The 27840-nt window shown below is 37.8% G+C and overlaps 1 protein-coding gene across 3 annotated transcripts in view; it reads right to left on the minus strand.

Annotated features, from left to right (window-relative positions):
- SLC24A2 (solute carrier family 24 member 2) overlaps window positions 1-27840 on the minus strand; it is a 110195-nt gene that overhangs the window by 22834 nt on the left and 59521 nt on the right. For 2 of the 3 annotated variants that reach the window (XM_069776031.1, XM_069776030.1), the window contains 3 exons: window positions 11435-11485; window positions 5224-5319; window positions 3431-3519 (listed from right to left, as the gene is read on the minus strand). In XM_069776031.1, coding sequence (XP_069632132.1) covers window positions 3431-3519; window positions 5224-5319; window positions 11435-11485 — 236 coding nt within the window. The remainder of the gene's footprint in view (window positions 1-3430; window positions 3520-5223; window positions 5320-11434; window positions 11486-27840) is intronic. The other variant, XM_069776033.1, reaches the window with a different exon arrangement.

Raw genomic sequence — 27840 nt, forward strand, 5'->3', positions numbered from 1 at the left:
AGATCAAAATTCAAGACCATTTGTAGGTCAAGACTGAGCTGTAATGAGTTTGTTCTTGTTGCTCAGCTTTAATGAGTGAGTTTTTGAACGAGAAGGAGAAACGGTTGATGAGGACTGGCTGGCATACTATCCAGTGCCTTCAGTATTACTTCCCTGAACAGAGCTGCTCTTAGAACTGATACCATTGTGTCTGAAGATACGCTATTTCCTAGGGGTACATAGTGTCTGCATAAAGTTTAGAAAAGCTAGAAAGAAAGCTTGAGAGGGCAGTGACCGATTTCCCTTCCTCAAATTCTAATCTTCACCAAAGAAAAAGGTCACGTGAATGCTATGAATGTGATTCTGTCATTGCCTACACTTCTATAAATAAGGAGTAATCCTGTAAGTGTCCATGAAGTCAATATACAAAGCAGAAGGAAACTGAATAGCCCAGTCTTAGCTTTAGAGCGGCGCCACAGCTTGGGTACGTGTATCAGGAAGCTGTGAACAAAAAGCTAGGCAATACATTGAGGAAGGGGCCCTGTACAGTACAGAGTAGGCAGTGAACCTCACAGCAAAGTAGGGTCCTAAGTATCACAGAGACCTATTTATTTGTTACATGGATGAGTAGGCTATTTTTATTACAACTTTTCAAAAATTCCAACATATACTTTTAAATTACAAAATAGGTGCCAGTATATCAATAACTGAAGCAGCCTGATATAGCAGCAGCTGTCAGGTTATCACTGGAAGATGAAAAAATTAGAAACGCCCCTGGGGAGGAACCCAGTATGGGAATATCCAAAATGTTATTAGGAGATCGCTATTTTTTATCGTGACAGCAGACACCTAAAATCTTTTCTTTCAGACTGATGGAGCTAAATCTGCAGAATCACTCCTCCATCAGTTACAAACCTCCCTGCTTGCTCCATCTTGGCATTTGGATAAGGATAAATAATGTATCCCACCTCTGATACAGCACAATAGTTTTTCAGAATGTCCAAACCCTGCCTCACTGAAAGTTTAAAATGTCTAAAGGGAGATGAGAGGAAGACATTGTTGAGTAATGTATTCTTGCAATAGTTTTCCCTCCTTACACTGCAGTTGCTTGAAATTGAAACTATCGTCTTGAATGATGAGGCTGCCTGACCTTGCAGATTTCTGAACAAGCTTAGAAGCTGCTTCATTACAATGCAAAATGATAGCATATGGACATTGCTGTGGGATGTGATTGCTTAAGATTGCTTTTCTTTCATTGTTTTGACTGAACAATCTCAGTGGAAAAAAATCTTACAAAGCAAGACCAGTTTCCTTCTTAAGCTACTGAACTCTGTTGGAGTCTATTAGCGTTTTCACACATCCCACAGACTGATTTACATACACCTTAACAGGTTACACCAGGCTATGTCATCCCTTATTGACCTTTGAGAACAGAAGTCTAAAAGCCACTCTGCTTTGGATTTTGGTTTTGGTTTTTTTTTCTGAAGTAAAAAATAGTCTAAAGACCTATTTCACTGCAATGATAAGGTTGGACTGTCAGAACAGGATCCAAATGGATCTGAAAATTGATCTTTCCTTACCTTAAAATGTTGAGCGTTGAAGTGCCGTGCTGAGATTTTTTATTACATAGATTCTACTCATCTCATTTATGTAAGAGTAATGCTTGTTGGGCTGACAAGGATCTTTAAGTAGCATGTCAGTCTGAACAACTTAGATTAACAGAAAATGTAATTTAATGTTCTCCTTTCCGTGGGAGACTCATTATCATTACTGATCATTCAGGATATCAAAAACTACCCATCTCTTTTAGATCCTTGATTTGGATTCTCAATTTCTGTTCCCAGAGACAAAATTATCTGCAAACAGTGAAGAATTAAAGCTATCTGCCAATATTTGGTGCACTAACAAACCAGCTGGCCAGAATCATCTTGTCATTTCTCCACCTCCAGCTGTGTGAAGCAAACAGAATCTTCTCCAAAAGACTCACCCTACTATACATTGCAGTGTTTTTTCCCAGTCTTGCAGAAAAAATTCGATACCCTCTCCCTGTTATAAGTATGTTTCAGTATAAATTATGCTCCTTGTGAGAGATAATTGTGTTTAGGAAGCAGTCAACAGACATAAACACATTCTGTTACTTCTACACCACTTCTAATTTTTCTTGTGGCTTGCAGAACCTCTCAAGGAAATAATTTCACCTACAGTGATATTGCTCAGGTCATGAAAAAGGCAAGATGATCTCTTGGACTAACAATTTTGTTAAATGATAAATAAGTGAAAGCAACTAAAATATCAAAACCTAAACCTGGGATGAATCAAAACAAAACATGGCCATTGCCTTTTGTGCACGATTTTGCTGTATGTAAATGCGACACAGCTCATGCAATTTTAATAAGGGGAAGCTCATGTTATGGTATAGACCACTGCTCAGCCATCTCTTGCCTTTCTTGTGCAAGTACCTTTCTTCTGTCACTATAGCCTAAGGACAAAGCTAAGAAGTAAACTGTACAAACAAAACCATTATAAAAGCTTCTGTGTCAAGGATTACTTTTAACAAGACTTTCTATGCAGGTTTTGCTGTTTCAGTCTAAAAGAGCGGTGTGCAATTTTAGCAAAATCTATTCACCAGCAATTTTCCACTTGTTTGCTTGCTTGGGATGGAGGTGTTATTAACAAAATTTTAAAAAAATTAAAAGATATTAAAAAAGGGCCTGGCAGGGCCAATTTTTTCAGTCAGCTACTCTTGAGAATTACCACTTATTTAAGAAAGAAGCTAGCTCAACTGTATAGCTATTTCAGTAGCCACTGTGCAAGTTAGACACAGTTATGCACTTATTAATTATTTACAAAAGGTATATGTTAAAATAAATACATTTAAATGTTTAATTACTTCTTTTGCAAATTTTAACCATATGCAATAAGAAACATAGAAACATAGAAGAAACAAGAAACATAGAAACACTAGTATACTATATCTCCTTCAGCTTAATTTGTTTTTTGTATCAAGATAACAGAAGGCAAGATGGGGAAGAAGTTTGTGTATAACTCCTCTTTTAGAACTACTTTTAACTATCCCATGAAGCACAACATGACATGCTACCCTCTTAGGAGAACAGGTTTTGTGCAATGTGATGATCAGACAAGCAACTTCCATTAGCTACATTTAGGGCTGTGAACATCTTATCTGATAAGTAAAAATACATTTCCTAAAAGAATACATTCCAGACTACCATCTTACCTTACACTGAAGGGCAGGGGCACAAGAGAAGGGCTTTTATATATGGCAAACCACACACTGGGTTCAGTTGTAAATTAAGATTAAATATATTGTAGACAGTTCATATTAACAGCTTCTTGCTATTAAGATATATACTATCATTGAAAAGCCCAATCAAGCATGCAATATATTTACCAATATAAAAATAAAAAGAAGAATAAAAAAGACATTAACCTCTTCTTCAACGTTATGGGCGATTCCATTCTGCACTGGTCCTGAATCACTCGGTGGTGTTACTGCAACTTCCACTTTTGCACTTTTTTCTGTGGCATCATCCATAAATAAGAGTGCGAAAACAACAGAACAGTATATTAAGTAACAAATCTGTTAGTGAAACTGCTGTGATATATTCAGTCTGAGTAAATCATCAAATACTGAAGGTGGACCAACATCTGCCTTTAAGAGAGAGACAAAAATTCTGTCTTCCATTTGACTAGTACACATTTTGAATAAAATTCTTATGAGTGAGCTTGCATTTGAATAAACTATTCTACTGGTACTCATGTCCTAGAAAAATTTAAATTTCCTAGAAAAATTGACATTCTTTGCAATATTCAGTGCTTTTTGTTTAAACTAAACTCACTGAGCTTAATACTTCAGGTAAAAAATGACATATTGCATTCTTCCCAGACATTAAAGAATGCAACATGTTGCACTTACAGGTGAAGGGATATATTCAACAAGATATAACTTTTATAACACAGAAACCACTGCAATTAGTAAAGTTACTTCCAAGCTGTAATCATGCTCTTTCTCATGCAAAAATGTGGGAAAAGAGTAAACGGATGGTCTAATAGCATCCAATAACAGAGGATGATCTTTAAAACAGAATCCCATAGTCCTTGTGCTAAACTTCTACAGAAATTAAAGGGATAAAATTGTTCCTTCGGTTTCTGATGCCAAATTTATTCAAATTTATTCTTACTTTGACTATCTTGAAATTCTCTAAACAGTAATTATGTCTTTAAGTATGTACTAGATAAAAATGTCAATGACCAAAAATTCCTTGGACAATATAAAGTTACGGGGAATAGCAACATGAAATGTCTAACTCAAGTTCAACATGCCTTATGGTATGCTCTTGTGCACAGAAGTAAATACAGCTGTCTAGTTACATTACTGCTACCCTGAGATTCTTCTAAATTAAAAATCTGAGATCACAGCCACTATGTGTGAGTGCCAGGCTATCTGTAATTATTTCAGTGCATTTGTGTTGTCTCTTAACCCCACAGCCAGCATTATGGTTTATTAACAGACTGTCCCATCCAACTGCTTGATTCTGGAAGCAAATAGTATCTAAACATAGCACAAGGTCAGAAACAGTGTCAGCTAATAAAATGATTCAGCTTTTATCAGACACATTTGCATCTGGTTTTCTAATGCAGAGAACATGCTGAGGTAGAGGAAACAGGACATAGTACAGATTTTCTTTTAGTATAGGAACTTTTGAACTAAAATACAAATTCTTACCCTTGACTGAGAACCACAGTAAGCTAATTTTGCACAGTTAGCATAGATGGGCCTAAATGACTCTCAGCAAGTAGCAGATAGACAAATCAAATCTTAAATATGAAGGTTATTTCTTTTTGTGACAAGGGTGATACCACATAAAACACATGTTCTCCCAGAGCAGCTCAATAAATTCATTAAATATGGACATATAAACTGTGAGCAAGTTTTGTCTCTCTATTTCTGTCACTTCAACACATATCCAAAATCAGCACTGCTTTTCCTTTTCAACCCTGCCGGGAGGCTTTCCACATGCCTTAACTGACTTTCTCTTCTTGCACTTAACTCCTGTCCTGTCCGTAATTTTCATACTATTTTGTATAAGGAATGAGAATATTTTTACTAAGGTAGCATAAATGAAGTAGAATGAGAAATTAATCCCTAAGGACTTTCAAGCAAAATAAAATAGTGAAAAAGGCCCTCAGGAACAGGTGGTAAATCTGTACTGCTGCACTCACCATGATTAGCAGCTCCATTTTGCCTTTCACTGTCTTCCACCTGGCACTTCTTTTTGGCAATCTTATGCAGAATTGAGGCCCTTTCCTTGAACTTTCCTAAAAGAAAGCATTGTCATTATTAAAATGCAGCCATTTTGAGAAGCAAAATTTCTTTGCCATAGCTTAGGCTCCATAAATCAGTGCCAGTAATCTATTTCCATCCCTCCTCAAACAGCAAACATATTATTAAACAGTATCTGATGTTTTCAGATATCCTTTTTTTCTTTTTTAGTGGAAATAAAAACATTTTTTTTTTTCTATTCTCAGAACTCAGCAATAAGTTGAACAAGAAATTGAAAACAAAAGCTATTATTTTTCTTCAGAAGCAGTCAGTAAAGTTCCACCTATAAAAGTGCTGGTGTAGGATTTCAGCCTAAACAGAAGATAAATATAGATGAATAAAGATACTGTAAACAAACACAAACAGTTTCAGGTCTCAATTATTAATACAGTAACACAGAATTTCAGATAAACTTATATATTGCATCATGGTGACTGTGGTCGACTTTGTCATGTTGGACTCAGCTGTGTGCCTGTGACTTCCACAGATACTTCAGAAGCAGAAGCAAACATTTCCAGAATACATGATTTCCATACCAGCTTCTCAAAGGCAAATTTTCTTCTCAACCTGCCAGGTGTTTTTTGTTTCCCATGAGTTTAACCATGCAGCTGATCATCTAGACTGTCTCCAGGGCAACTCATCCTGTCCCAAGATAGGTCCAAGGTTCTGTCACTCTTTATTGACCACTGAGTCCAAATGACATACTAAAACTAGGCAATGTCAAAGACGGCAAATTTTAAGTGAAATTTATTTACTCCTTCCTCTACATTGGTTGATCTTAATATGTAAGGACTCTTTGGGCAGCTTATGGCAGTCTATGTTGTGTAGAAAGATGATGTATCTGCCTTTCTTTATTGTTATCCTCACTGCTATTGCTCTTCAAGTCTTTTTTTATCTTTTTTAAAAGTATAACTGGTGGCTATAGTACAGTACACTTCTAATTAAGAACACTATTACCATACAGGGCCCAAGACTGTTTTAATTCTTCATCTCCAGTTAAAAAAAAACATTGAAAACTGTTGGTGTCCCTGCAGCAAAAACAGTGTAGGCTTAAGACCAAAAGATATTTCAATGGAATCATATAATTGATTAACAGTGGGAAGTCACAGTGAGAAGTCATGAATGAACTCGGTTAGTTGGATAACAGTCACTGTTTCCAAGCTAAAATAAAGATACACAATAATAAATCATTAGTCAAGAAAGAAATCCTCTCTTCCCTTCTCACGAATGGAAGCTTCAAACCCCTGTACCAACACTTTTGTATATGAAGAAGCATAAGCACAGTCCACAGGGAAGAGCAGCTATCATGTGCTGGGAACTGGAATTAATTCATCAACACCAAATCACTTGGAAAGTAATAAAAATACCACAAAGATTTAATAAGCAGTACTGTCCTTTCAGCAGCCCCTATCTTTTCACAAACAGATCATGCTCCAAAAAAATAATTAGCCATTCACAATACATTGCAAAGATTATCTTTTTTGGTACATGGTACCTAGAGTAAAATTGCCTGCAGAACAGTATCTAAGCATAGAACACAATCATAAATAGCAAGCCATCTCATTATTTCAGTGCATAGGGTCAATGGCAGAGACTTTAGTTAGAAGAGGAAGAAGAAGGAAAGAGTTAAAGAAAGAAAGAAAAAGAGAGAGAGCAAAGGGAATTACTTGGGATATCAGATAAGAGAAAGCAAAAACGAGGAAAAACGCAAATCATATTTCCAAATATTTTAAGCTGAAATGCTATGAGTCAAGTCTGTTCCTAACTTCTTCTGAAACACTTTGGGCATTTAAAAAGTGCTTATCCAGAAGCATGTGTAGATACTGAAAGGTGCCTGCATAATTTTCATACAATATGTATACCAGTTTGCTAAAGGATTGCTTTACGTTTCAGACTCCAACTCAGCTTCATACGTTTGAGAATTTGGCTTGTGATACCCCAAATACACAAATGCATTTTTTGTAAGTGATGCAAATGATGCAGCTGAGACATTTTCTGAAAAATATCTGTCGAACCATCCATGTCGCCCCCTACTTCAGGATGGTGTAGGACCTTTTAATTTAAGGTTCAATTTAAAAAGTTTAATTAAAGTGATGCAGAATTCTGTAAGGATATCCTAGTCTTCTGGTTTGAGTTTGTTTGAAATGGTTTACATTTTTTAATAGAGAAACTTGAGCCATTATTGAACTGAAAATAAAATGTCTCCACAGAGATTCACACTGTTTTAGATTAGCTTAATTGAAGTTGTCTTCAATTTTTTTTCACATTTCCAAAAGCCTCCTCCCATCTTTAGGAAGTATTTCTTACACTGACTTTTAACATTGTAAGTTATATCGCTTCATTCAGGAGACTGTTCCACGCTTATAAGTCACTGTCATGGAAATTAACCTCAACATTTGAAATGGAAACTGTATTTTGCTTTATTTTTATTTCTCAGTACATGCATGGTTCAGCTTACATTGTTTTACATCATTACCTTCCATTTGGTTCACTCAGTGTAGGTAACAAATAGTGTGAGAAAATGATTAAAAGACATAATATCAACTATCAAAAGCATGAAACTAAGGAAAGCAGTAGTACTAGCCTGCATGAAGACAGTGAGATGTAAAAAGGCGGCAGAGTTATGCCTCCTCTCTCCCTTTCCCTGCCATTTTCCTCCTTCAAACCAAATCAAAACTTGTTCAGCGAAGGGGAAGCACAGAGCCACTAGGAAAAAGGACCAGCTCAGGATATTTCTAAGTCATTGAAATATACAGAAAGCCCCATCTTAGGCTCAGATCTTCCCTCATGCCTTTTTTCTCATCCTTAGGTGGGGTATTAAATAATCCATAGGAATTTTATGTTACTGTTCTTATTTCTAGGAGTAGGTAGCAGCTTATGTTCCCTCTTTAACAGTCCCATGTACTATGGGTTTGACTACCTAAGAGTAATTTTCACACCATCTGGCATCATGATAGTTTAGGTGAATGAAAATGCTTGATTCCCTGGACCCAAAATAGGATAGATTGTTACGGAAAATTCTTAATTAATCTAAATTTGCTGAACTCAGACAGATTTTGCAGCTCATTCTAATTTACAAAGGATGGGGTAGAAGGAACAAATCAAGGCCAGGTGATTAGCAAAGAAGGTAGCTTAAAACTAAATTGGTTTTATTTGAATATATGCAAACAAATCAGTATTGTATAACATAGATATGCCTTGATCTTCATGAGTAACTCCAGCTGGCATCAGCTGGCAGAGATTCTCCTCCTGATCAAGGATATATTAAAAACCCAATCCTTTGACCACAGTCTAAACTGCAGACTACAGGTTCCCTAAGTCAGAAAAGCCTTTGATTTGGCAGGAAAATAGTTTATCTTCAGAAGTTCACTAGTTTAAAAAATTCAACCATTTGTCTAGTTTTCAGTCTCTGATCAAATGCCGACTACATCTATGCAGCTATAGCCAAGCTTTCATGAGCCTGAAGATATCAAATCTGTGGCTGTTGATCAATCTGAACTGTACCTACCAGTCCTGTCCATGGGTAGCTGTGGAACGCAACTAGTGGGTCACAATTGATCAATTCCAGAAATCCCCCTCATGTGCTTTCTCCTTTAACTTTAAAATCCTGCAGAAGCATCAAATAAAAACATGCAGTTTTGTCATGTTATAGGCTGTTCGTGGAGGTTACTTGACAGCACCAGATTACTGTGAAGGTCTCTTCCCAACTGGTAGGGTGTATTTTCTCTCCCAGTTGGGCCTGACTAATCTGCAATTAATTTAAAGTCACTTTCAGACCAAATAGGAGCAAACAAAACAATAGACATCAGTTTCTAAGACCTGGAGCACAATGGCCCTCTGGCCACGAGGCTATATCTGAATGTGTATTGCAACTTAACCATTACTTTTTGTCTCTGATTGTTCTGATGTAGCAACAAGAATAGATATGCCTGTGCTTCTCCACCAGACGACTGAAAGATTTGCTACCTCTCTGCACTCGGGGTTTGAGGACCTGGAGACAACAATGGACTATATTAGAAAAAAATCCATGGATTTGTAACTGGGGTTACATGTTCCTGTGACTAACTTTCTGCACAAAAGGCATAAAAAGCTCAGTCAAAAAAGGAAGAGAAAGAGGAAAACGGATAATGCAAATAAGTGTGATGCAGAGTGATAGTGATTATACTTTTGAAAATCCAAACAGAAAGTTCAAAATACAGCACACTTTGATCTAAATACAGCTTCTAAGATACTATTCATTACTTGCTTTGTGAAAGACATGTGAAAACAATGAGGACAGCTGTATCTGAAAAGGTAAACTATCATAGACTCTTGTCAGTGTTAATATTACTAAAGACAAAGAGTTTTCTTTCTTATTTTTGCTACTGGAAGATTTTTGCTACTCGATTTTTGCTATTGCTACAGTATGGTCCTGGATTATTTATTCATGAGGAGTGTTTTCTGAGATGACATTGAATATCAACAGCATTACTTAAGCATAGGCACAGTATTAATATATACATATATTGTATGTATCATACTTGCACGAGTATTTTCCCACAAATAGCTACATTTAACTGTCAATAGAGTATTTATGAATATCAGAAGTGACTACTTTTGAAGTGGTAGGTTTAATACTTCAGCATAAAAAATTAAAAACTTTAACATACCCAACTCTGAGGCTACAATGAGAAATGACCTTTACATCTTGATTGTAATGAAGACTGAGATGAGACATACTGCAAAAGCTTTAGCTCTGGTAGCCATATCTGAATGGCTTGTGTTAACTACTCATTTCAGGTGCTTGAGAGGTGTATTTAAACAACATAAACACCATTGTTTGCCCAGTAAAATTTCCTGTCAGACATCTTTTCTTACATTGGTGCCATCCCTGTGAATCAGATGGTGAATCTGGGCAACGGAGGGCAAGACTGCCCTATGAGCTCACGCCTGCTACAGAAGAAAAGAGCATCTTGTAACATCAGGCACAAAGGTGGAAGGACCTGTGTCCTACAGCCAGCCCCAGAATAGTACAGTTAATTTGAGTATCAACAGCAGATACCAAAAGTGGGAAATAGTGAGAAGTTATGACTTTTTTTTTTTTTTCCCCTGGAGGAAGATCATGAGTAAGTCATATAATGAAGGTTTTTCTTAAAACCTTAACTTCAAGATTAATCTAAACTAGAAAATAACTGTGTTTTTAAAAACAGAGAATTAAGCTATTTGACTTATATTCCCAACATGAAAACCAAGTAGGAATAGACAGCTAAGTTTTCTACAGGCCTCAAGCTTATCTCGATCCTTGAACACACCACCACTAATTATTAAACTGAACATTCATGAAACAATCTGTCTGGCATTGTAATCAGAGAGCTGGACAAGAGGTCTTGATCCTACAGACAATCAGGTCTCAGTTCAGGGAAACTTCCAAGTTACAGAAATGCTGACCACACTAGGACCGAAAGCACGTGCTGGAAAATTAGTACATAGCTAACTGCTTTCCTGAATTAGTACAATAAACTGCAACACTTTTGAATCAGCAGAAAAATTTTTGAAGATTTCATTGAGTCCTGATTCAGGCCCTAATTACTTCCTTCTTGTATTGCTAGAATCAGGATTTTAAATTGCATAAATTTTGTATTGCAATTAAGCATACAATTAATACTCCAGGAATAGTCATGCCTAGTTTTTAAACTTTTTCCATTACTTTTGAATAATACAGTAAAGTGAATTCACTTAATAATTGTTCTCAAACGGACTGATTTGAACATCCATAAATTAATTCATCTTCTTGAATGCATTGTAAAACATGGTATAAAATAAGCACCTACAATCCGTGTTATACTGTGCCTTATAATTTGCAAGTGTGCTTTTGCATGTATGTTCTTTAATAAAAGCATTCCATTGTATTTCCTTATCTGAAATAGCAAAACCAAAATGCTGAAGAAAAAAAAACCTGAAAAAGGAGCCATAACTGATCGCGCCATCAATGAAGACATGCAAAAAGGAGTTATTAAAAAATGGAGAAACTGAAAATAGGACTAAGAAAAATGAAGGAAAAAATAAACACATAAAAGGCGCTTAAAGGGCTTCAAAAAAAGCTGATACAAACAATTCTAAAATATTTCTTACCTTCTTCAGTCATTGTGTCATAATATTTTAGGTTTCCATATGATCCAAGCTCTACAACATCACAGTAAAAGACACAAAGATAAGGAACCAGCAGACATTCAAGAAACGTACATGTTTTTGCATGTGCTTCATAAACTCGAACAGTGATTATGCAAAAAATTCTGCAGGACAGCAAAACATGGATTACAGAAATGGTAGTGCCTTCCCCCCAGAAATATGACAATTCACTGGCTTTAGATGAGTAAGTTGCTAAGGTGAGATGTAGAAGAAGCACTGAAATCTAAAATTCAGCCTTTCCAAGGTGATTGCCATTTGGTGCCTCTACTTTTGGGAAAACACAATAAACCTTGACAGTACCTAATCAGCAGGAGCTTTGGAAACTAAGCTCTTTTAACATTCTCCAGGTCAGACATTCAAATAGTTAGGCATCCAAATTAATCAAAAAATCTCAAAACATATAATCTAAGGAACTGTTCATAAAGCTGTTCCACAAAAATTGTTTTGATACCAGTGCTGATGTTGACTTGCTTTAGAGGGTTTACTTAATTTAACCACTCTCTTGTCACTTGTGAAATCAGAAAAGAATTATTTACTCACTTCATCAGGTGGTAGGAGACCTAAATTAATTAAATTATTAAAAAGATTAAATTAAATAAATTGAATATATTGCATTACTATATTCTAGCATGGCAGAGAAAATGGAATGAAGAGATTTCCAGATCTGTAGGGCTACAATTACTTTTCTGTGATGCAATCTTGTATGAAATCCACTTTTGTCTCCAGATGTTGCTTTACACTTCATTTCTTAAAGTGCTTTTTTCTTAAAGTTTGGCATATATGTAAATATATATATAAATACAATAATTAATTGTTGTGGTTTAAGCCCAGCCAGCAACTAGGCACCACACAGCCGCTTGCTCACTCCCTGGCCTCCCAGTGGGATGGGAAGAATTGGAAAAAAAAGTAAAACTCGTGGGTTGAGAAAAGAACCATTTAATATAATATAGTAAAATATAATAACAACAACAACAATAATAGTAATGAAAAGGAATATAATAATAAAATAAATTAATAATAAAATAAAAATAACAACAATAATAATAATAAAAGTAAAACCCAAGAAAAGACAAGTGATGCACAATGCAATTGCTCACCACCCACTGACCAATGTCGAAGTAGCAATCCACCCCTCCCAGCCAACTCCCCCCAGTTTATATACTGAGCATGATGCCCTATGGTGGAATATCCCCTTGGCTAGTGCAGGTCACTAGTCCTGGCTGTGCTCCCTCCCAGCTTCTTGTACACCTCCTCACTGACAGAGCACGGGAAACTGAAAAATCGTTAACTTAGGGTAAGCGCTACTTAGCAACAACTGAAACATCACTGTGTTATTAACATTATTCTAACACTAAATCCAAAACACACTGCACCAGCTACTAAGAAGAAAATTAACTCTATTCCAGCCAAAACCAGGACATCAATGTAGGTCTACAAAACAGGACAGAGAAAAATTAAGCACAAGGAGGAATTTGTAAATTATTTGTCTGGGGAATTTGTGGATGATTTCACTCATCATTTTTATGTAAAGTTTTACAACTGAGCTTCTGAGCATCCAACCTTTGATAGAATATAATCATTTAAAAATTGATACTTAACAGTTTGGTAGTGCTGTTTTCTTTAGAAATATTCTCTCTTCATGTTTATGAAACAGCTTAAGCAATTAAATGTACAAATGCTGTCCAATTATTTTGTTTTTAGCTGATGCATCTCGTGATCTTTCAATATTTTTCCACATGAGTAAATTTCAATTGAGGTCTGGCTATTAGTTTTCAACTGTAAAATACTGTGATGATATGCAAATCTGACACTTCGAAAGATCCCCTTTTTTTAATCTATTTGAAGATACCCGAATCTGCCAAATGAACATTCTTTACATCATTTGCAGAGACAGAGAACGCTTTACGCCATGTAGCTAAAAAGCACATGATATTATCACTGTTAATTTTTAAAAATACTTATGATTGGATTGTAAAGATTTTTTCATAGACATACTTTATCAAAACCAGTTACAAATACTGACATACTCTTGCTCGTACAATGCAGTGTCTTTCTTGAACGTAAGTATGCTCATTAGAATATGACGTTACTCTAAGTCTCTCTTCAAGCAAAAAAAGACATCATTTAAAGATAGAATTTAATATATTGTTTTATAATGATATACAATGCATATACTGTTTTGCAAATATGTTCTTACTGTTGCAACATAATCTTTGTAGCTGCTTTTACATAAAAGCATCTATTGTTCTACCATCTTGATTTTAGTCCTAAAGATTTGAATTCCTTACCTGAGAAGAGGTCCCAATAACTTCAATATGGACTTCCCTGCATACAGCATCTGGGATCACATGTGCTGTTTAATTAGGGCTCAGTATCTGCTGACTATGGCCAGCACCTTTGCTTAAACTTATTCTCATGGATCTCTGCCTTGATGTGTCTGGGGTGTGCTTTGCTAGAACCTGGGGTGAGGCATCCACTGGAGGATGAGGACAGGAGTGGAAAACAGATGCCAAAAGGAGTCCAAGAGTAATCAGAGAAATGGAAGTACATGCAGGAGACAACACTGCCAGAGAGGGACTTTATAAACTCATGGAGAAAAAAGACTAAGGATGGGGTTGCAGAAGGACGAAGTTGCGAAGAAGAAGGTTGTATCATAGCAACAAATTTAAGAATTAACAGAATGATAGCATCAGGCCTCTGACTTAATGGATGAAGCAGAAGAGGTTTCAGAGGAAGCCAACAACAATGGTGAATTATGCTAAAACCCCAGAAGAAATAAAAGCAGTAGCAGAAAGGCAGGGCACTTTACATACTGGCAACCCAGTTTAGATCTATTTGCTTCCCATCTGAAGTGAGACACAAGACAAACAGGAAAGAAAAAAGGACACTCTGACCTTACAGAAACTGAATAGAAAAGAAACAAGGAGATGCATGAGAGTGCATGATGCTGATGATGATCATGTTCTGGGCACTTCAGCAATTCAATATGCCATGGTTTAAACTAGGTTAATTCTTGCAGTTAGCAAAATTATTTCCAACAAAACTCTAATCTTGCTGTTGAGATTACATTCCTCAAAGCTTTTATAGTCCTATACTCAGAGCAGAACATTTTATACAATCACCAGCCTCCTGACTGCAATGCACAATGAAGATGATGCTAGAAAATGTCAGCTGCACATATTCACATGAATTATTTTGTGGATTTCAAGATTACTTGGTTCAGTGCTGCTCAGCAACACAAAAGGTCTGCCACAATACAGTCTGCTTCTAATATATTGCACTGGCTTTTGCTGTAAAATTTGGACTAAATCTGCTCTTTAGTATTTATTTTTGAATTTTCCTGTTATAATAAGATTCTATTCAATATGACTCTATGTAAACTCAAACTGAACTGAAGTACTTTTAGAAAAAAATATTGTATTGGAAAAAGTTATCAGCTTTTAAAATAAACTTATTTTAAATGGAATTGGAAATCTGAAATACTGTGATAAAGGGTACTTGAAAAAATACCCCCAAATCCAACACTATTAAAATGTGATCATTCCAGTTTCGTGAAAATGCTATGCAGTTCCCAAAGGGAGGTCATAGCAGACAGACTGGCTGACAGCCAGTACCTGCATCCCTGCTGGTCACATGAAACAAAGAGGATGCAGAGATGCAGCTTAACAGCTGATCCTCGATAGTGGCAGAGTCATTGAATTAATTTGTTTCCTTCCACATATTTTTACACCAGAAGAGAACAGAGGGTTCCTGGTAATCCTGTCTGACGTTCCTGAAAGATTACAACAACATTTGCGTTATTACCTATTGTTGTCTACTGTGTATGTAGGTGCCACACCATATCAAAGTAAACAGAAAGAATAATGTTGTTAGTCGACAGTGCTACATTATTTGTAATTTCAAATTACACTTGAGACAGCCAGCACGGCTTCACCAAGGGCAAGTCTTGCCTGACCAATCTAGTGGCCTTCTATGAGGGAGTGACTACATCAGAGGAGAAGGGAAGAGCTACATATGTCATCTATCTGGACTTCTGTAAGACCTTTGACACAGTCCCCCACAACATCCCTCTCTCTAAATTGGAGACATGTGGATTTGATGGCTGGACCATTCAGTGGATGAGGAATTGGTTGGATGGTCACATCCAGAGGGTAGTGGTCAACAGCTCAATGTCCATATGGAGATCAGTGACAAGTGGTGTCCCTCAGGGGTCCGTATTGGGACCAGTACTGTTTAATGTCTTCATCAATGACATAGACAGTGGGATCAAGTGCACCCTCAGCAAGTTTGCAGACAACACCAAGCTGAGTGGCGCGGCTGACACGCCTGAGGGATGGGATGCCACCCAGAAGGACCTGGACAAGCTCAAGAAGTGGGCCCATGTGAACCTCAGGAGGTTCAACAAGGCCAAATGCAAGGTCCTGCACCTGGGTTGGGGCAAACCCCAGTGTCAACAGAGGCTGGGGGATGAAGAGATTGAGCAGTCCTGCAGGAAGGACTTGGGGATACTGGCGGATGAAAAGCTGGACATGAGCCAGCAATGTGCGCTCGCAGCCCAGAAAGCCAACCATATCCTGGCTGCATCAAAAGAAACATGGCCAGCAGGTCAAGGGAGATGATTCTGCCCCTCTACTCTGCTCTGGTGAGACCCCACCTGGAGTACTGCATCCAGCTCCAGAGTCCCCAGCACAGGAAAGACATGGACCTGTTGGAGCGGGTCTAGAGGAGGGCCACAAAAATGATCAGAAGGATGGAACACCTCTCCTATGAGGACAGGCTGTGAGACTTGGGGTTGTTCAGCCTGGAGAAGAGAAGGCTCCAGGAAGACCTTATTGTAACTTTTCAATACTTAAAGGGGGACTATAAGAAAGACAGGGACAAACTTTTTAGTAGGGCCTGTAGCAGGTAATGATTTTAAACTAAAAGAGGGTAGATTCAGACTAGATAAGGAAGATATTTTTTACAACAAGGGTGGTGAGACACAGGAACAGGCTGCCCAGAGAGGTGGTACATGCCCCATCCCTGGAAACATGCAAGATCAGATTGGATGGGCCTCTGAGCAACCTGATCTAGTTGCAGATGTCCCTGCTCCTTGCAGGGGGTGTTGGACTAGATGATCTTTAAAGGTTCCTTCCAACCCAAACTGCTCTATGATTCTACAAAATAATATATCTAATGACTCAATTTATTTTCAATGTTCACTCATTTCAGTATTGAAGATACAGTCTGTGGTGAAATACCCATTTCTGCCTTTTAAGTATAGTGCCCCAAGCTGCCATAGAAGGTAAGTGTAGCCAGTACTTCTCTGCTCTCCTGCTATGAAGATCTCAGATGCAGATTGCAGTTGTCCCTAGTTATGTTAGAAATGAGCCTGGCTCAGAGTTTCTCAAAATACTCATAAGACATACAGATATTTTAGAGATAGTAACCTGCATTGCTAAAGGTATGTATGCCTTCGTGAAAAATGTGAACTCAGACTCTCAAAACAAAGTAATGCATTGTGGGTTTCTTCAACAAGCATAAGACTTTCACTCCGCATAAAAAACCATATTTGTATAACAATTCATGTCACACTTCTCCAAGGCAATTAAACAGCTTAAAAGTTGACATATCTTTTACTCAAAACAAAATTGCTAAAGAGAAATCACTGAAGGCAATCCCTGAATTTTTAGCGCAATTCCCCCGTTGCATTTACTTGATCTTCCTTGTGTTTGAATTCCACAGTCATGATGGTGTCAAGGCATAATCCTTCATCAGCATCAGTGGGAGCTTGGCTTAGAAGGAATTGTGAGGCATACCGGAACTAGCAGATGGAGACCATATATTTTTCCTGAGTTTTCATGTCCATAAATTCAACCTACCAAAAGGTTGAATGCATAAGAGATAAGGGAGAAGTGAAATGAGAGAGTAAGGGCTCAAAACTGATGAAATTGAGAATGAGCACGCAGCCAAGAACTGCAACTTAAAAGCAAGCAAATAATTATTAAAAAGATTGTAAACATGAAGCCTAACCAAGTATTGGAGACAGAAGTGAATTTTTGTGCGTGAGGTTGCACACATAATTCTGAAAGTCAGCAAGTGTCTGACAGTCAAAGACATTAATTTGGTAATCCACTGTTCCCCTTTACATCTGTCTGATATGACCTTTGATTTGCACTTACTGTTGTCATCATGCTTAACAGGATCTCCTTTTTTTATTTGTTTTTTTTTAGAAGAAGGCTGAGGAGTTAGGCCAAAGGACTTAGAGGAATTCATATTATAACATCAAGGATGACTGGGTTGTTTATCCTTAATATTTACTGTCATTTCTTCTAGCTTTCACGGTCTTGAGAAAATTCAATTAGGTAATCAGATACTCAACCATAAACAAAAAAAAGGAGGCCACTTCAAAAGTCTTGCTAGGTAAATTGTAGCAGCTATCCAATCTAAATTGGAATCAAGGCTTGATTTGGTTTTATCAGTGATGTTAGATTAGGAACAAAGAACTCTCAATGCTAAAAACTTGTGAAAGATCTCACAGAGCTTAATATTACAGGTGTAAAATGAGAGTCCTAACCTCTAGCAGATCTTTAACAAAAGATAATGCCTTTGTACATAGACTATTCAGGGCAAAACACAAAAAATCCCACCAACTGAAGGATAACAGGCATTGTGAAATTTAAAAAGGAAGAATTCTTTTGAAATAATTTTCTTTCAGTAAATCTCATCTTAATATTGACTCCTACCTTTTATGAACTTCATAAACCTCTTAACTTTCTCATAGAGTACTTATATCCCATCTGGGATAGACTGGGACTGCTGTGGCAGTTTGTATGTATTATCACTGCAGAATGCAGAGGAGAGAAAACAAATGTTGTTTTAAAAAGCAAAACACTTTATCTCCTACTACCTCCAGATCAACAAAACTATGCAAGTTATAATTAAATGCTGTAGCCTACATTTTTACTTGTGGACCATCAAGCTGCCTGTTCTTGCAAAATGGAGGCTTTGTCACTGAGCTGGTGTAGTGGAAAATACAAAGGGACCTCTTTTGGATCTGAGTAATATAGTAGGTAATAATAGTTGCATGCATTTTAGAATTACATGTTTTTGGATTATGCTACTACCAGTACCGCTTTATTAACACTTCTAAGCAAATACAGAAAATCATATAAATGAAGACTTTCAGGTACTTGAACAGTTGGCAGTACACTGGGAATAACTAAATTATGTAATACTCTGTGCATCTGAGCTCTTAAAACACACGTGGTCACCTTTCATCTGTCTTTAAATTACAAGCCTTCTACTCCTGTTTTCTCTCCTCATGTGTCCTTACTCTGTTTTTTATTGTAGGTGGTTTTGTCCTGATAATAATCTTATTAAAGTTGTCTGCTTTTGTTATAATTAGTTTATTGCAATTTTATCAAATTGGAGTGTGAATAGAAATACAATTAAGAATTTATACAATCATATCAGTAGAGTTCTGGACAGCTCAGGACAGTCACAGCACTCAAAAGCAAGATCTGCCTATTACTTTGCTCTTAGTGCAGCATTTAAAATCGGGGGGGGTTAAGTGATTTTTTTTTTTTATTTAAGAAAAATATGAAGTGCTTGTTCCTGAGGGTTTTGCTTCCTTTTCCGACTTCTTTCACTCGTAAATTACCTTTGAGCCATCTGCGACCAAACTCTTGAAGACAGGTGCCATACATTCTCCAGAATGTAATAACATCAAAAGACAACCATTATATAACAGAATTGACCTTGCCTGGATCAAACACAATTCCCACTGGCTTTGAATGGGGTATTTATCTTTGCAGAATTTTCAAATATTCATGAAAATGGGAATTCCAAGATGTAGAAGTGAAAAACTCATCTTACTGATGATATTGGGAGCTTTACCACTAATTCTGATGGGGTTGGGATTTCACTGAGTGTATGTGGGACCAGGCACTGGGGGGTACTGGACACATACAACTCCAAATGCAATAAATTCCAGCAGTTCTGGTTTTCAGCATGTCCAAGGAGAATAATGTAAGGACAGCATATGTTCCATTCACTCTTCAAAATCCAACCAGCTTGTGGAAGATGAAGCCATCTGCCATGTGCAAACTGTACTAAAGGAAATCTTCCTCTTTCATCTTCAATAGAACATCCCTCAGAGCTACTATTACTCCCTGATCTGTACAGATTTGTAAATTATTTATGTTTTTTGTTGTTCATATGTTTAACAAGGAAATTCAGAATTAGGAAGAAACTTAAAATGAAGCTAAAGCCATTAAGCATGGAAATGCACAGTCAGGACAGCTGTACCCTGCTCTGGGATCACACTTGCATTTAAATATTCATGTCTTCCTTGCATACTCTGTAGGGAATCCCAAGAAGAATATGCTGTCTGAAGAACAGGGTATCACTGGAAAATATCAGGGAGATGAGAGACAAGAATTTTGCCTGCAGTGAGCGGCTTGAGTAGATTCTAGTTAAAAGAATAAAGCATGACATACAGAAATAAATTGTTGCGAAAACTAACATTTACCACAAAAAATCCCACAAGGATTAAATTTCAGATTTTCAAAAGTAAATTAAAAAAAGGCATCAGAAAACTTCCATTATTTAAAATTTGCTACCTACAAAGAGCAATACTGCTTTTAAAGGGAGACCTGTTCTTCAATTTTTAAGTAGCTAGAAATTCTATCAGTGAAACTAGCAATGAGTCCGTCCTTCTCTTTGTACCTTGGGTCCATCTGAAATTAAGTAGACCTGACATTTATTGCTGCAGAGTTTGAGAATATCACAACAAACAGCTACATTTTGCCATTGAACTGCCCATTCTGAGAGAAATTTGTAAGGGTTTCTCTGCACCCCAAGTTATGTATAACAAAAACATACCAAATTTTTGATACACATCACTAACTATAGACAAATTCTGTGGATAGGATAAAAGTTGCAAGCCCACTCACCCTACAGTCATGGAAGTGCAGCCACTGTCTTTACAAAAAGCAAGACCTACATCCCCCAAATATGACAAGACTGAAGTGGTCCCTGCAGGTATGCTAAATAAACCCACTCAGTAAAATAATTCAGACTTCAAAAGTCTACTTCTTTGTTTGAAGATATACATTTGTGACTGACATTTAGATAAATCAGCTGAACAAAAACTTCATAGTAAAATTCTCTTCATTAGTCTAAGATACTATTTTCTCTATGCCAAAGGCGCACATCTTTGTAGACAGCTCAGGTTCCACAGCTGTTACAGTGACATTTACATTTTATGTGCGCTACATGGAAGTTTGTAAATTCAACTGCTATCCACTTTTAGCTTTGAAATCTTAAGTAATACTGGGAGAAACAGCTATTTAATTTCTCTGACTCTCAACTTTCTGACAGATCTTAATAGGGCTATCTAAAACACCACCTCTGCCTATTTAAATAGATCTGCCCTTAGCTGCACATAACCCACAGTTTCTATTCTACCTATGCGGTTGCTCACTCTGGCAGCGTAGGGAGTTCTACCTACAGTTTCTGAATTCAGTTTGATGCTGGTGATATCTGTAAAAATACTCATCTCATCTACATTAACCATGCAATCTCAGGCATCTAAATAGGGAACACAATTTCTGTGGTCTCTACCATAATTGAAAGGTAAAGGAAGGGGAAAGGAGGCCTCACTGGAGAGTGATGTGCCTCATCGCTTCACCAATCTCATTTAGCTGTTTAAAATCTTGGAAGAAAGCTTTCTTCTTGCTAATGACTGTGCAGAGAACCGTGCCACTGAAAGCTGAGCTAGCAATGTGCCCTTACACCAAGGGCAGCCAACAGCACCCTTGGTTCCATTAGGCAAAGCATTGTCAGCGGGTTGAAGGAGGTGATTTCCCTCCACCCAGTGCTGGTGAGACATATCCGGATGCTCTGTTCAGTCCTGGGCTCACCAGTACAGGACAACTGTGGACATACTGGAGCAAGTCCAGCACTGGGCCACAAAGATCATGAAGGGAGTAGAGCATCTCTCATATGAAGAGAGGTTGAGAGAGCTGGGACTGTTCAGCCTGGAGGAGAGAAGGCTCGGGGATTTCTTATCTATGTGTTTGAATACCTGATTGAAGGGAAAGAAGAAGAGGGAACAAGACTCTTCTCAGAAGTGCCCATTGGCAGGGGAGAGTCAATGGGTACAAATTAAAAATGAGGACATTCCATCTGGACAGAAGAAAACACATTTTACGGTGATGATGGTCAAACACTGGAATGGGTTTCCCAGAAAGACTGTGGAGTCTCTATTTGTGGAGATATTCAAAACCTGACTGGACACAGTTCTGGGCAACCTGCTCTAGCTGATCCTGCTTGAGTAGGAAGTTGGACTAGCTGAATTCTGTAATTTAAGAGGTCACTTCCAAACTATGTGGAAAAAAAAAAAATTCTGTGAAAGCTAGCTGCACAAAGAGGGCATGAGTATTTGCCTTTGTAAGACATGACACTCCATTCTGAAGATCAGCCTAATCGCCCTTTTTATTGGTTTCCTATCTTCATATCAGACTGAGATACCGTGGGATGGAGATAAAGGGAAGACACTAGATTGTAACTAATAGCTATTAATTTGTATATGAGCCTGGCAGGAAGCCCCCATCTTCTCTGGCAGAAGTCCCTTGCAAACATTTCAGCCTTCAGCAGAGGAGGAAGCCAAAATGCTCTGAGTGCCCTGCTCAGAGGGCTGTTTTTCCCTAGTGAGCCAGAAGAGGAAGCAAGAACTGTTACAAGCTGGGTAAGAATAAGTGTGCAAGAAGAAGGATGCTGACCTCCTCTGTAAGCCCACAGGTGTGCCTAAAGGACATTCAAGAATGATGAAGGATCTAGAGCAGAGATAGTTAACATACATAATTATTTTTATTAATTTTGTCTAGATTTGCATATTTCCTCATTTTAGATAAAATGCTGTGGTGCTCATAAGCCACTGAAGAATTATTTCTTTAATCTCTGGCATGGTGCTAGGAAGTGCACTGAAGTCCTGCAGCATCCACACACTGGAACTGAGGAAAGTGGAAGTGCTCAGGTTACTTCAGCAATGCAGGAGCTGAGTATTACCCATGAGTTGGTGTAAGCTGAGCTGCCTGGCCTTACTTCTCTGAGGATATAATAAATAAACAGCTTCAACCAAAAAAGGCTCCCAATGGGAGTGAGCAGAGACATGATGGTGCAGCTTACCTAGGTCAAGGGAAGAACAAGAGCACAAAGTTTGCAAAATGAGACCAAAGCTGGGAGTCTGCTGAGTGACCAGGCAGGTGAAGGTTACCCAACCTTTGTCAGCTGTCTTTGGGGTAAGCTGACATTTTTCATGACATCTCAGAAAAGAACACAAGTAGCAGCAGCAAATTAAGCAAAACAGTTTGAGGTGAACGGAAAAGCTGGGAAATTCTTAAGATCAGTATCTAGGAACACAACAGGATCTAGTGAGTAATTATAAATAATTCACTACTATGTCAAAAACTTTGAGGGTCACATCATTCTTTATTTTACTGAGAAGCATGAATGCAGGTTTCTGGTCTTCTTTGTCAGAGCAGACAGTGACAGTACCACATTTTTCTGCATTCAGTGAAGGGACAGAATTGTCAGCTCAGCTTTATGTAACAGAAGGTTACTTCTCTCACCACTAACATGCACCATATTTATGTTTTAAAAAAAGTAAAGCATAAAAGATAAACAACAACTTTTCTGCAGAAGTACATCCTGTAGTTTTCCACTTTGGAAATAGGAGTAGAGATGGGAATAGGAGAGAATTGCCAAAGACACCTACTTCTGACTGGGGACTGAGCCATGACAGAGATTTAGATCACACTCATTTTCATGCAGAGGATGCCATTTGCATATGAGTTATATCCTTGTCACACAGGAGCAAGGGAGTCAGCATCTAGCTAAATCCTCCCTTGTGGAAGATGTTTTGTTGGCCCATGGCACCTTAGCAGCAGACAGAAAAGGGGTGGCATGATAAGGAAAAGATCTCATTCTTCCTGTACCCTTCTAAATCTGCGCAAGAAAAGCAAGGTAGCCTCAGGTTGCACTGGTGCTCTGAATCATCACTTCACCACTGGTATCTTCTCTTTTCAAAAGAGTACACATAGGAGCCTCTAGAGAGGAAAACCTCCCTCCACAATCCTGAATGAATCAGTCTTTAAAGTAACCTACAACTCGTAGGGAGAAGGTAGGCTTGCTATTCATGGCAGACACTTCCATACAAAATACTTTCCATGCTTTTTCTTCCCTGCTCCCACTGCAAAACAACAGCCCTCTTCTATTAAAAAATGTAAAGAGATCTCTGTAAATCCTACACTTTCATAACCCAGGAATGTCTGTTTCAAAACTAGGACAAAGGTATCTGAGGTACAGGACTCAGAAGAAAAAAAGCCACAAATGATCAACAATTGCCATGATTTATGTTCAAGTTGCTAGTATTTTGGATTGGGGCCTGACCAACCCAGCAGGTCTGATGATGCCATCCTTATTCATATGGGTAATGCTGTTATGAACAGTCCAGCTCACTACTCAGTGAATAAAGGATTGCCAGACCAGCACTTAAGCAGAAGCAAATATGGCACAGGATTTCCTGGGGATTAATGACTGGCTGGGAGCTGATGATAGCCTGATGCACAGGCAGTCATTAATCTTAATCCTCAGGAAATGATCTATACCAAGGTCATTTTTTTCTGTAATAAGATAAAAGCAAACAAAAACCTAATGTCATGCGGATATTTATATTTTTAACGTACTGTGAGGCTTCAACTGTAATGCAAAGTTCACGTCCCATCAACAAATACCCTACACATTCGCCTGTTAGAATGGCTGAACTATTACCTTCTTATAAGCTTTATGCTGAGACCAAGATTTTTAAGAGGAGAAGCCTTCCTTGTCTTAGACTGTTAATCCACAGCATGGCCGCATACCTGCCTAAATGCGAAGTGCCAAACGTCCAGCAACTCTCACTGATCTCAGATGTTACTCATCTGTCAGAGGTGGGCTGTACACTTTGCAAGCCCACTAATTCCAGAGAGTTTACAAGCTGGCTTTCACAAGATGGGCACAACCCATGGCAAAACCACATCAGTGTGGAAAGGGAAAGGGAAGGACAGGTTCAAAAGTGTGTAATCGTATATCAGGATCACTCTGTTTACATTTTGTGGAAAGTAAAAATTTCTTAAGGTCATTTCTTTCTCATTTCAAATTTTCCTATTTTCCTACTTACAATCAAGTGCATTTTTAAAAGGCTGTCAAAGTAGAGGTTGGTTCTGACTTCACAAATGAATTATTCAGGAGTAAATATGATGAGCTGGTTTTCTATAAATACATTGCATGTCAATGTAACAATAACACTGTGTAGGTCAAGCTGACCTTTAATAGTCACATGGCCTGTTTATACATTCTATACTGCTTATGCTAGCAAGAGGACTTAGATATGACTTCTTTTCTGTCAGCCTTGCAAAGCCCACACAAGTACAAATGACAGAGCAGCGTGCCTTTTCATGCTTCCATTTTCCTTGCAATTATTCAAGAGAATAATTATTGATGTAAAGAGAAAGAAAAGCTGGATCTTCTAGCAGCAGTTCAACAACTAGAAATTTTACTTCTAATGGCAACACTTGATCTGGAAGCTGTGAAGAGTCAAGCATAAAGCTCCCAGACTTTACGAGTGCTTTTCCAGAGACTGAAAACCCAGTTCACTTGGCTGTGCCAGCTGCAGGGATGCTGGCATCTGCTTGGCAAGTGTTTTGACTGATGGACCCAGCAGTCCAGAAGAGAGCAAGTGCTGAAGATGCCATCCTACGGGAAGAGGCTGAAAGAAGGTGGTGCAGATGAGTGAGATGCAGTACGAGGAAAGGCAAAGTAAAAGGTAGCAAAATGGGGAAAGAGGAAATGAGGCTGGGAGGAGGACAGAAGGAGTATGCCCAAGTGCAGGGGGTGCCAGAGTACCTGTGTATGTGTCAGCTTTGATATACATATTTTCACACTTTTTTCCTTTGAAAGTGGCACTTTGTAATGTTCTTGTATACTGTTCTTTTGCTGCAAATCCAACAAATATGGCTAATGACACAATGGTTTTGACCTATTGATCTAAGTCATCATCTGGCAGAAATACTGAGGGGATCTAAATTGACTAATATGGGACAGAAAAATGTTCAGAACCTCTTTCTGCTATTCCTTTAAGTCTGATCCATACTCGCATTAAACGATTAGGAAGAAATTCTTTGACCTCGCAGGTCATGCACCAGGTCCATCATCCTTCATCACGTGAGTACAACAGAGCTAATTTCCTTTACTTACACAAAACTCAAAACTAACATGAATCACTTGTTTATTTCTTCATTATATCTGGGGGTTTTGTAGTAGGAAAGGGCATGTGAAGTGGAGAAAGCCACATGGGCCAGAGAAGGCACCAGGTAATCCTCTACATTCCTACATCCCCTCAAATGATGGGTTTATAGAGCAACAGACTGCACTTCTCAGATGCTTCTGAAAAATACTACCCCTTCCTTTAATTCTTAACAATGAAATGCTATCAGCTTAAAAAATTACTTAGCTAGCATGGTAAAGGTCTAGGTAAACATGATGTACCAGTTGATTTTTTGATGTTCATTATACACGGGAAGATTAAAACAGAAGGACATGGTGAGACTTTAGTAGGTAAAATTCATACAGAGCCAAACAGATAATCAATATTGCATACAGCAGGTACCCATATCCATTATCACACATATTTTTACTTTGAATGTAAGATTCAAGCACAATGACATCCAAATTTGTTAACTAGTATTACCTACCTTGGCCAGCCACAACATTTTCATCAAACTAAATTACCTTTTCTTTTATGGAGGTTTGCAGAATTATCCGAGTACAGAATAATGAATGTGGACAATTAAAAGCTCAAAATCTCAGGAAACAATTTCAGTGGAAATATCCAGTACTCCCTCTGTCTGCCTTCCAAACTGCCTGCAGTGCAAAAGATCTTGAAAGCAAAGTGCCTACAAATTAAGTGGTGCCTCAGAAAAGGTTAATGACCATAATGTGTGACAGAAAGTGGGTGGATTTTTTTCACATTTCTCCTATACATCTGGGAATATTTGTAAAAAACTAAAAATAGAGTTCCACATGCAAAAATACGTACTGAATTGCACTTCTATATTGGCACTTTTGTGCTCTCATTAGTTAAAATTTGAACTTTGTGAAGTCAGTGGAAATTTGAAGTATTAGCTCCTTTGATATTAACACCAACTTAGATGTCTGCACATACATAGGCTATTTGCCAGTGTCTTCTTGGCCATCTCTTCATGAAAGCTGTGCATTAAAATACAATATTTACTGCAAATGTAGGTAGATTTTTTTTTTCCCCTCATAAATTTTAACTCGGTCAGTTTTAATGAAACATACAGGTGGTTACTGCCTTGCACTTATTTAAAGGCCACAAGACCTTTATATTCCATTTTTTGAAGAATATTAATTCCAGGACAAACATAAGAGTTTGGAGAGGAAAATAACCAAACAAACAGTAAAGTATTATGAACAAAGAAAGCCTGAAGAAAATTTTACTGGAGTAATTTAAGTAAGATTTATCCATTTCAACCATCTCTATCAATCCACATTGTTCTCAAGTGTTTTAATGACATAATGAAGAACAGCATTGAGTTACCTGATAAACTTAATTATAATACCTAATTTTCAAAAGTGCTGAGCCTCTGTGTCTCCCAAGATGGATTTCAGATTTCAAAACCCCTTTTTCCTGTGCTGTTGTGAAGGGGGAAGCCTCTGGATCACACTACATGGTGCAAGCTAGCTACAGGGGAAAAGCAGTGACAAAAGGTCTGCATGCTGAACAAGCTATGTCTAGGAAACAAGTGAAATAAGCTTGAGCAGTGGAGAAATACCTGAGAGCTGATCTTATTTCTGAATCTTTGTTAAGGCCAAATTGAATTCCAGTCAACATATCTAGCTTTCCTGTGGTCTTCAAGCTGTCATAAAGGTTCTATCCCTGCTAATGAGCTCTTCCCAACCTGCTTCTGTTTTCTCTTATTTTTAAAAAATATGTGATGAAGTCTATTTACTGCTTCAGATGATTGTTATTTTTGTTTGTGTTAGCACTATTTGAGACACCACGGATGCATCTGCAGCTCAGGAGCTTTGCTTTAAAGGAAAAGAGGAGTGCAGAGGAGTGCAAAGTACTGTAATTAAAAATTATGATTTTTCATTAAAAAGTGAAAAATTGAGATTGGAAGTCTTTTCTTCTTCTAGCAGAGCAAAAAGCTTGGCTACCAGGTGGGTAAAGATGAGACGTACTTGGTGCAGCAGTTAGAAAGCCTGCTCACCTGCTGTAGTGATGCAAGTAAAGGAAGCCAAAC

This window comes from Haliaeetus albicilla, chromosome Z (genome assembly GCF_947461875.1).
Source record: "Haliaeetus albicilla chromosome Z, bHalAlb1.1, whole genome shotgun sequence".
Classification (NCBI taxonomy): Eukaryota; Metazoa; Chordata; class Aves; order Accipitriformes; family Accipitridae; genus Haliaeetus; species Haliaeetus albicilla.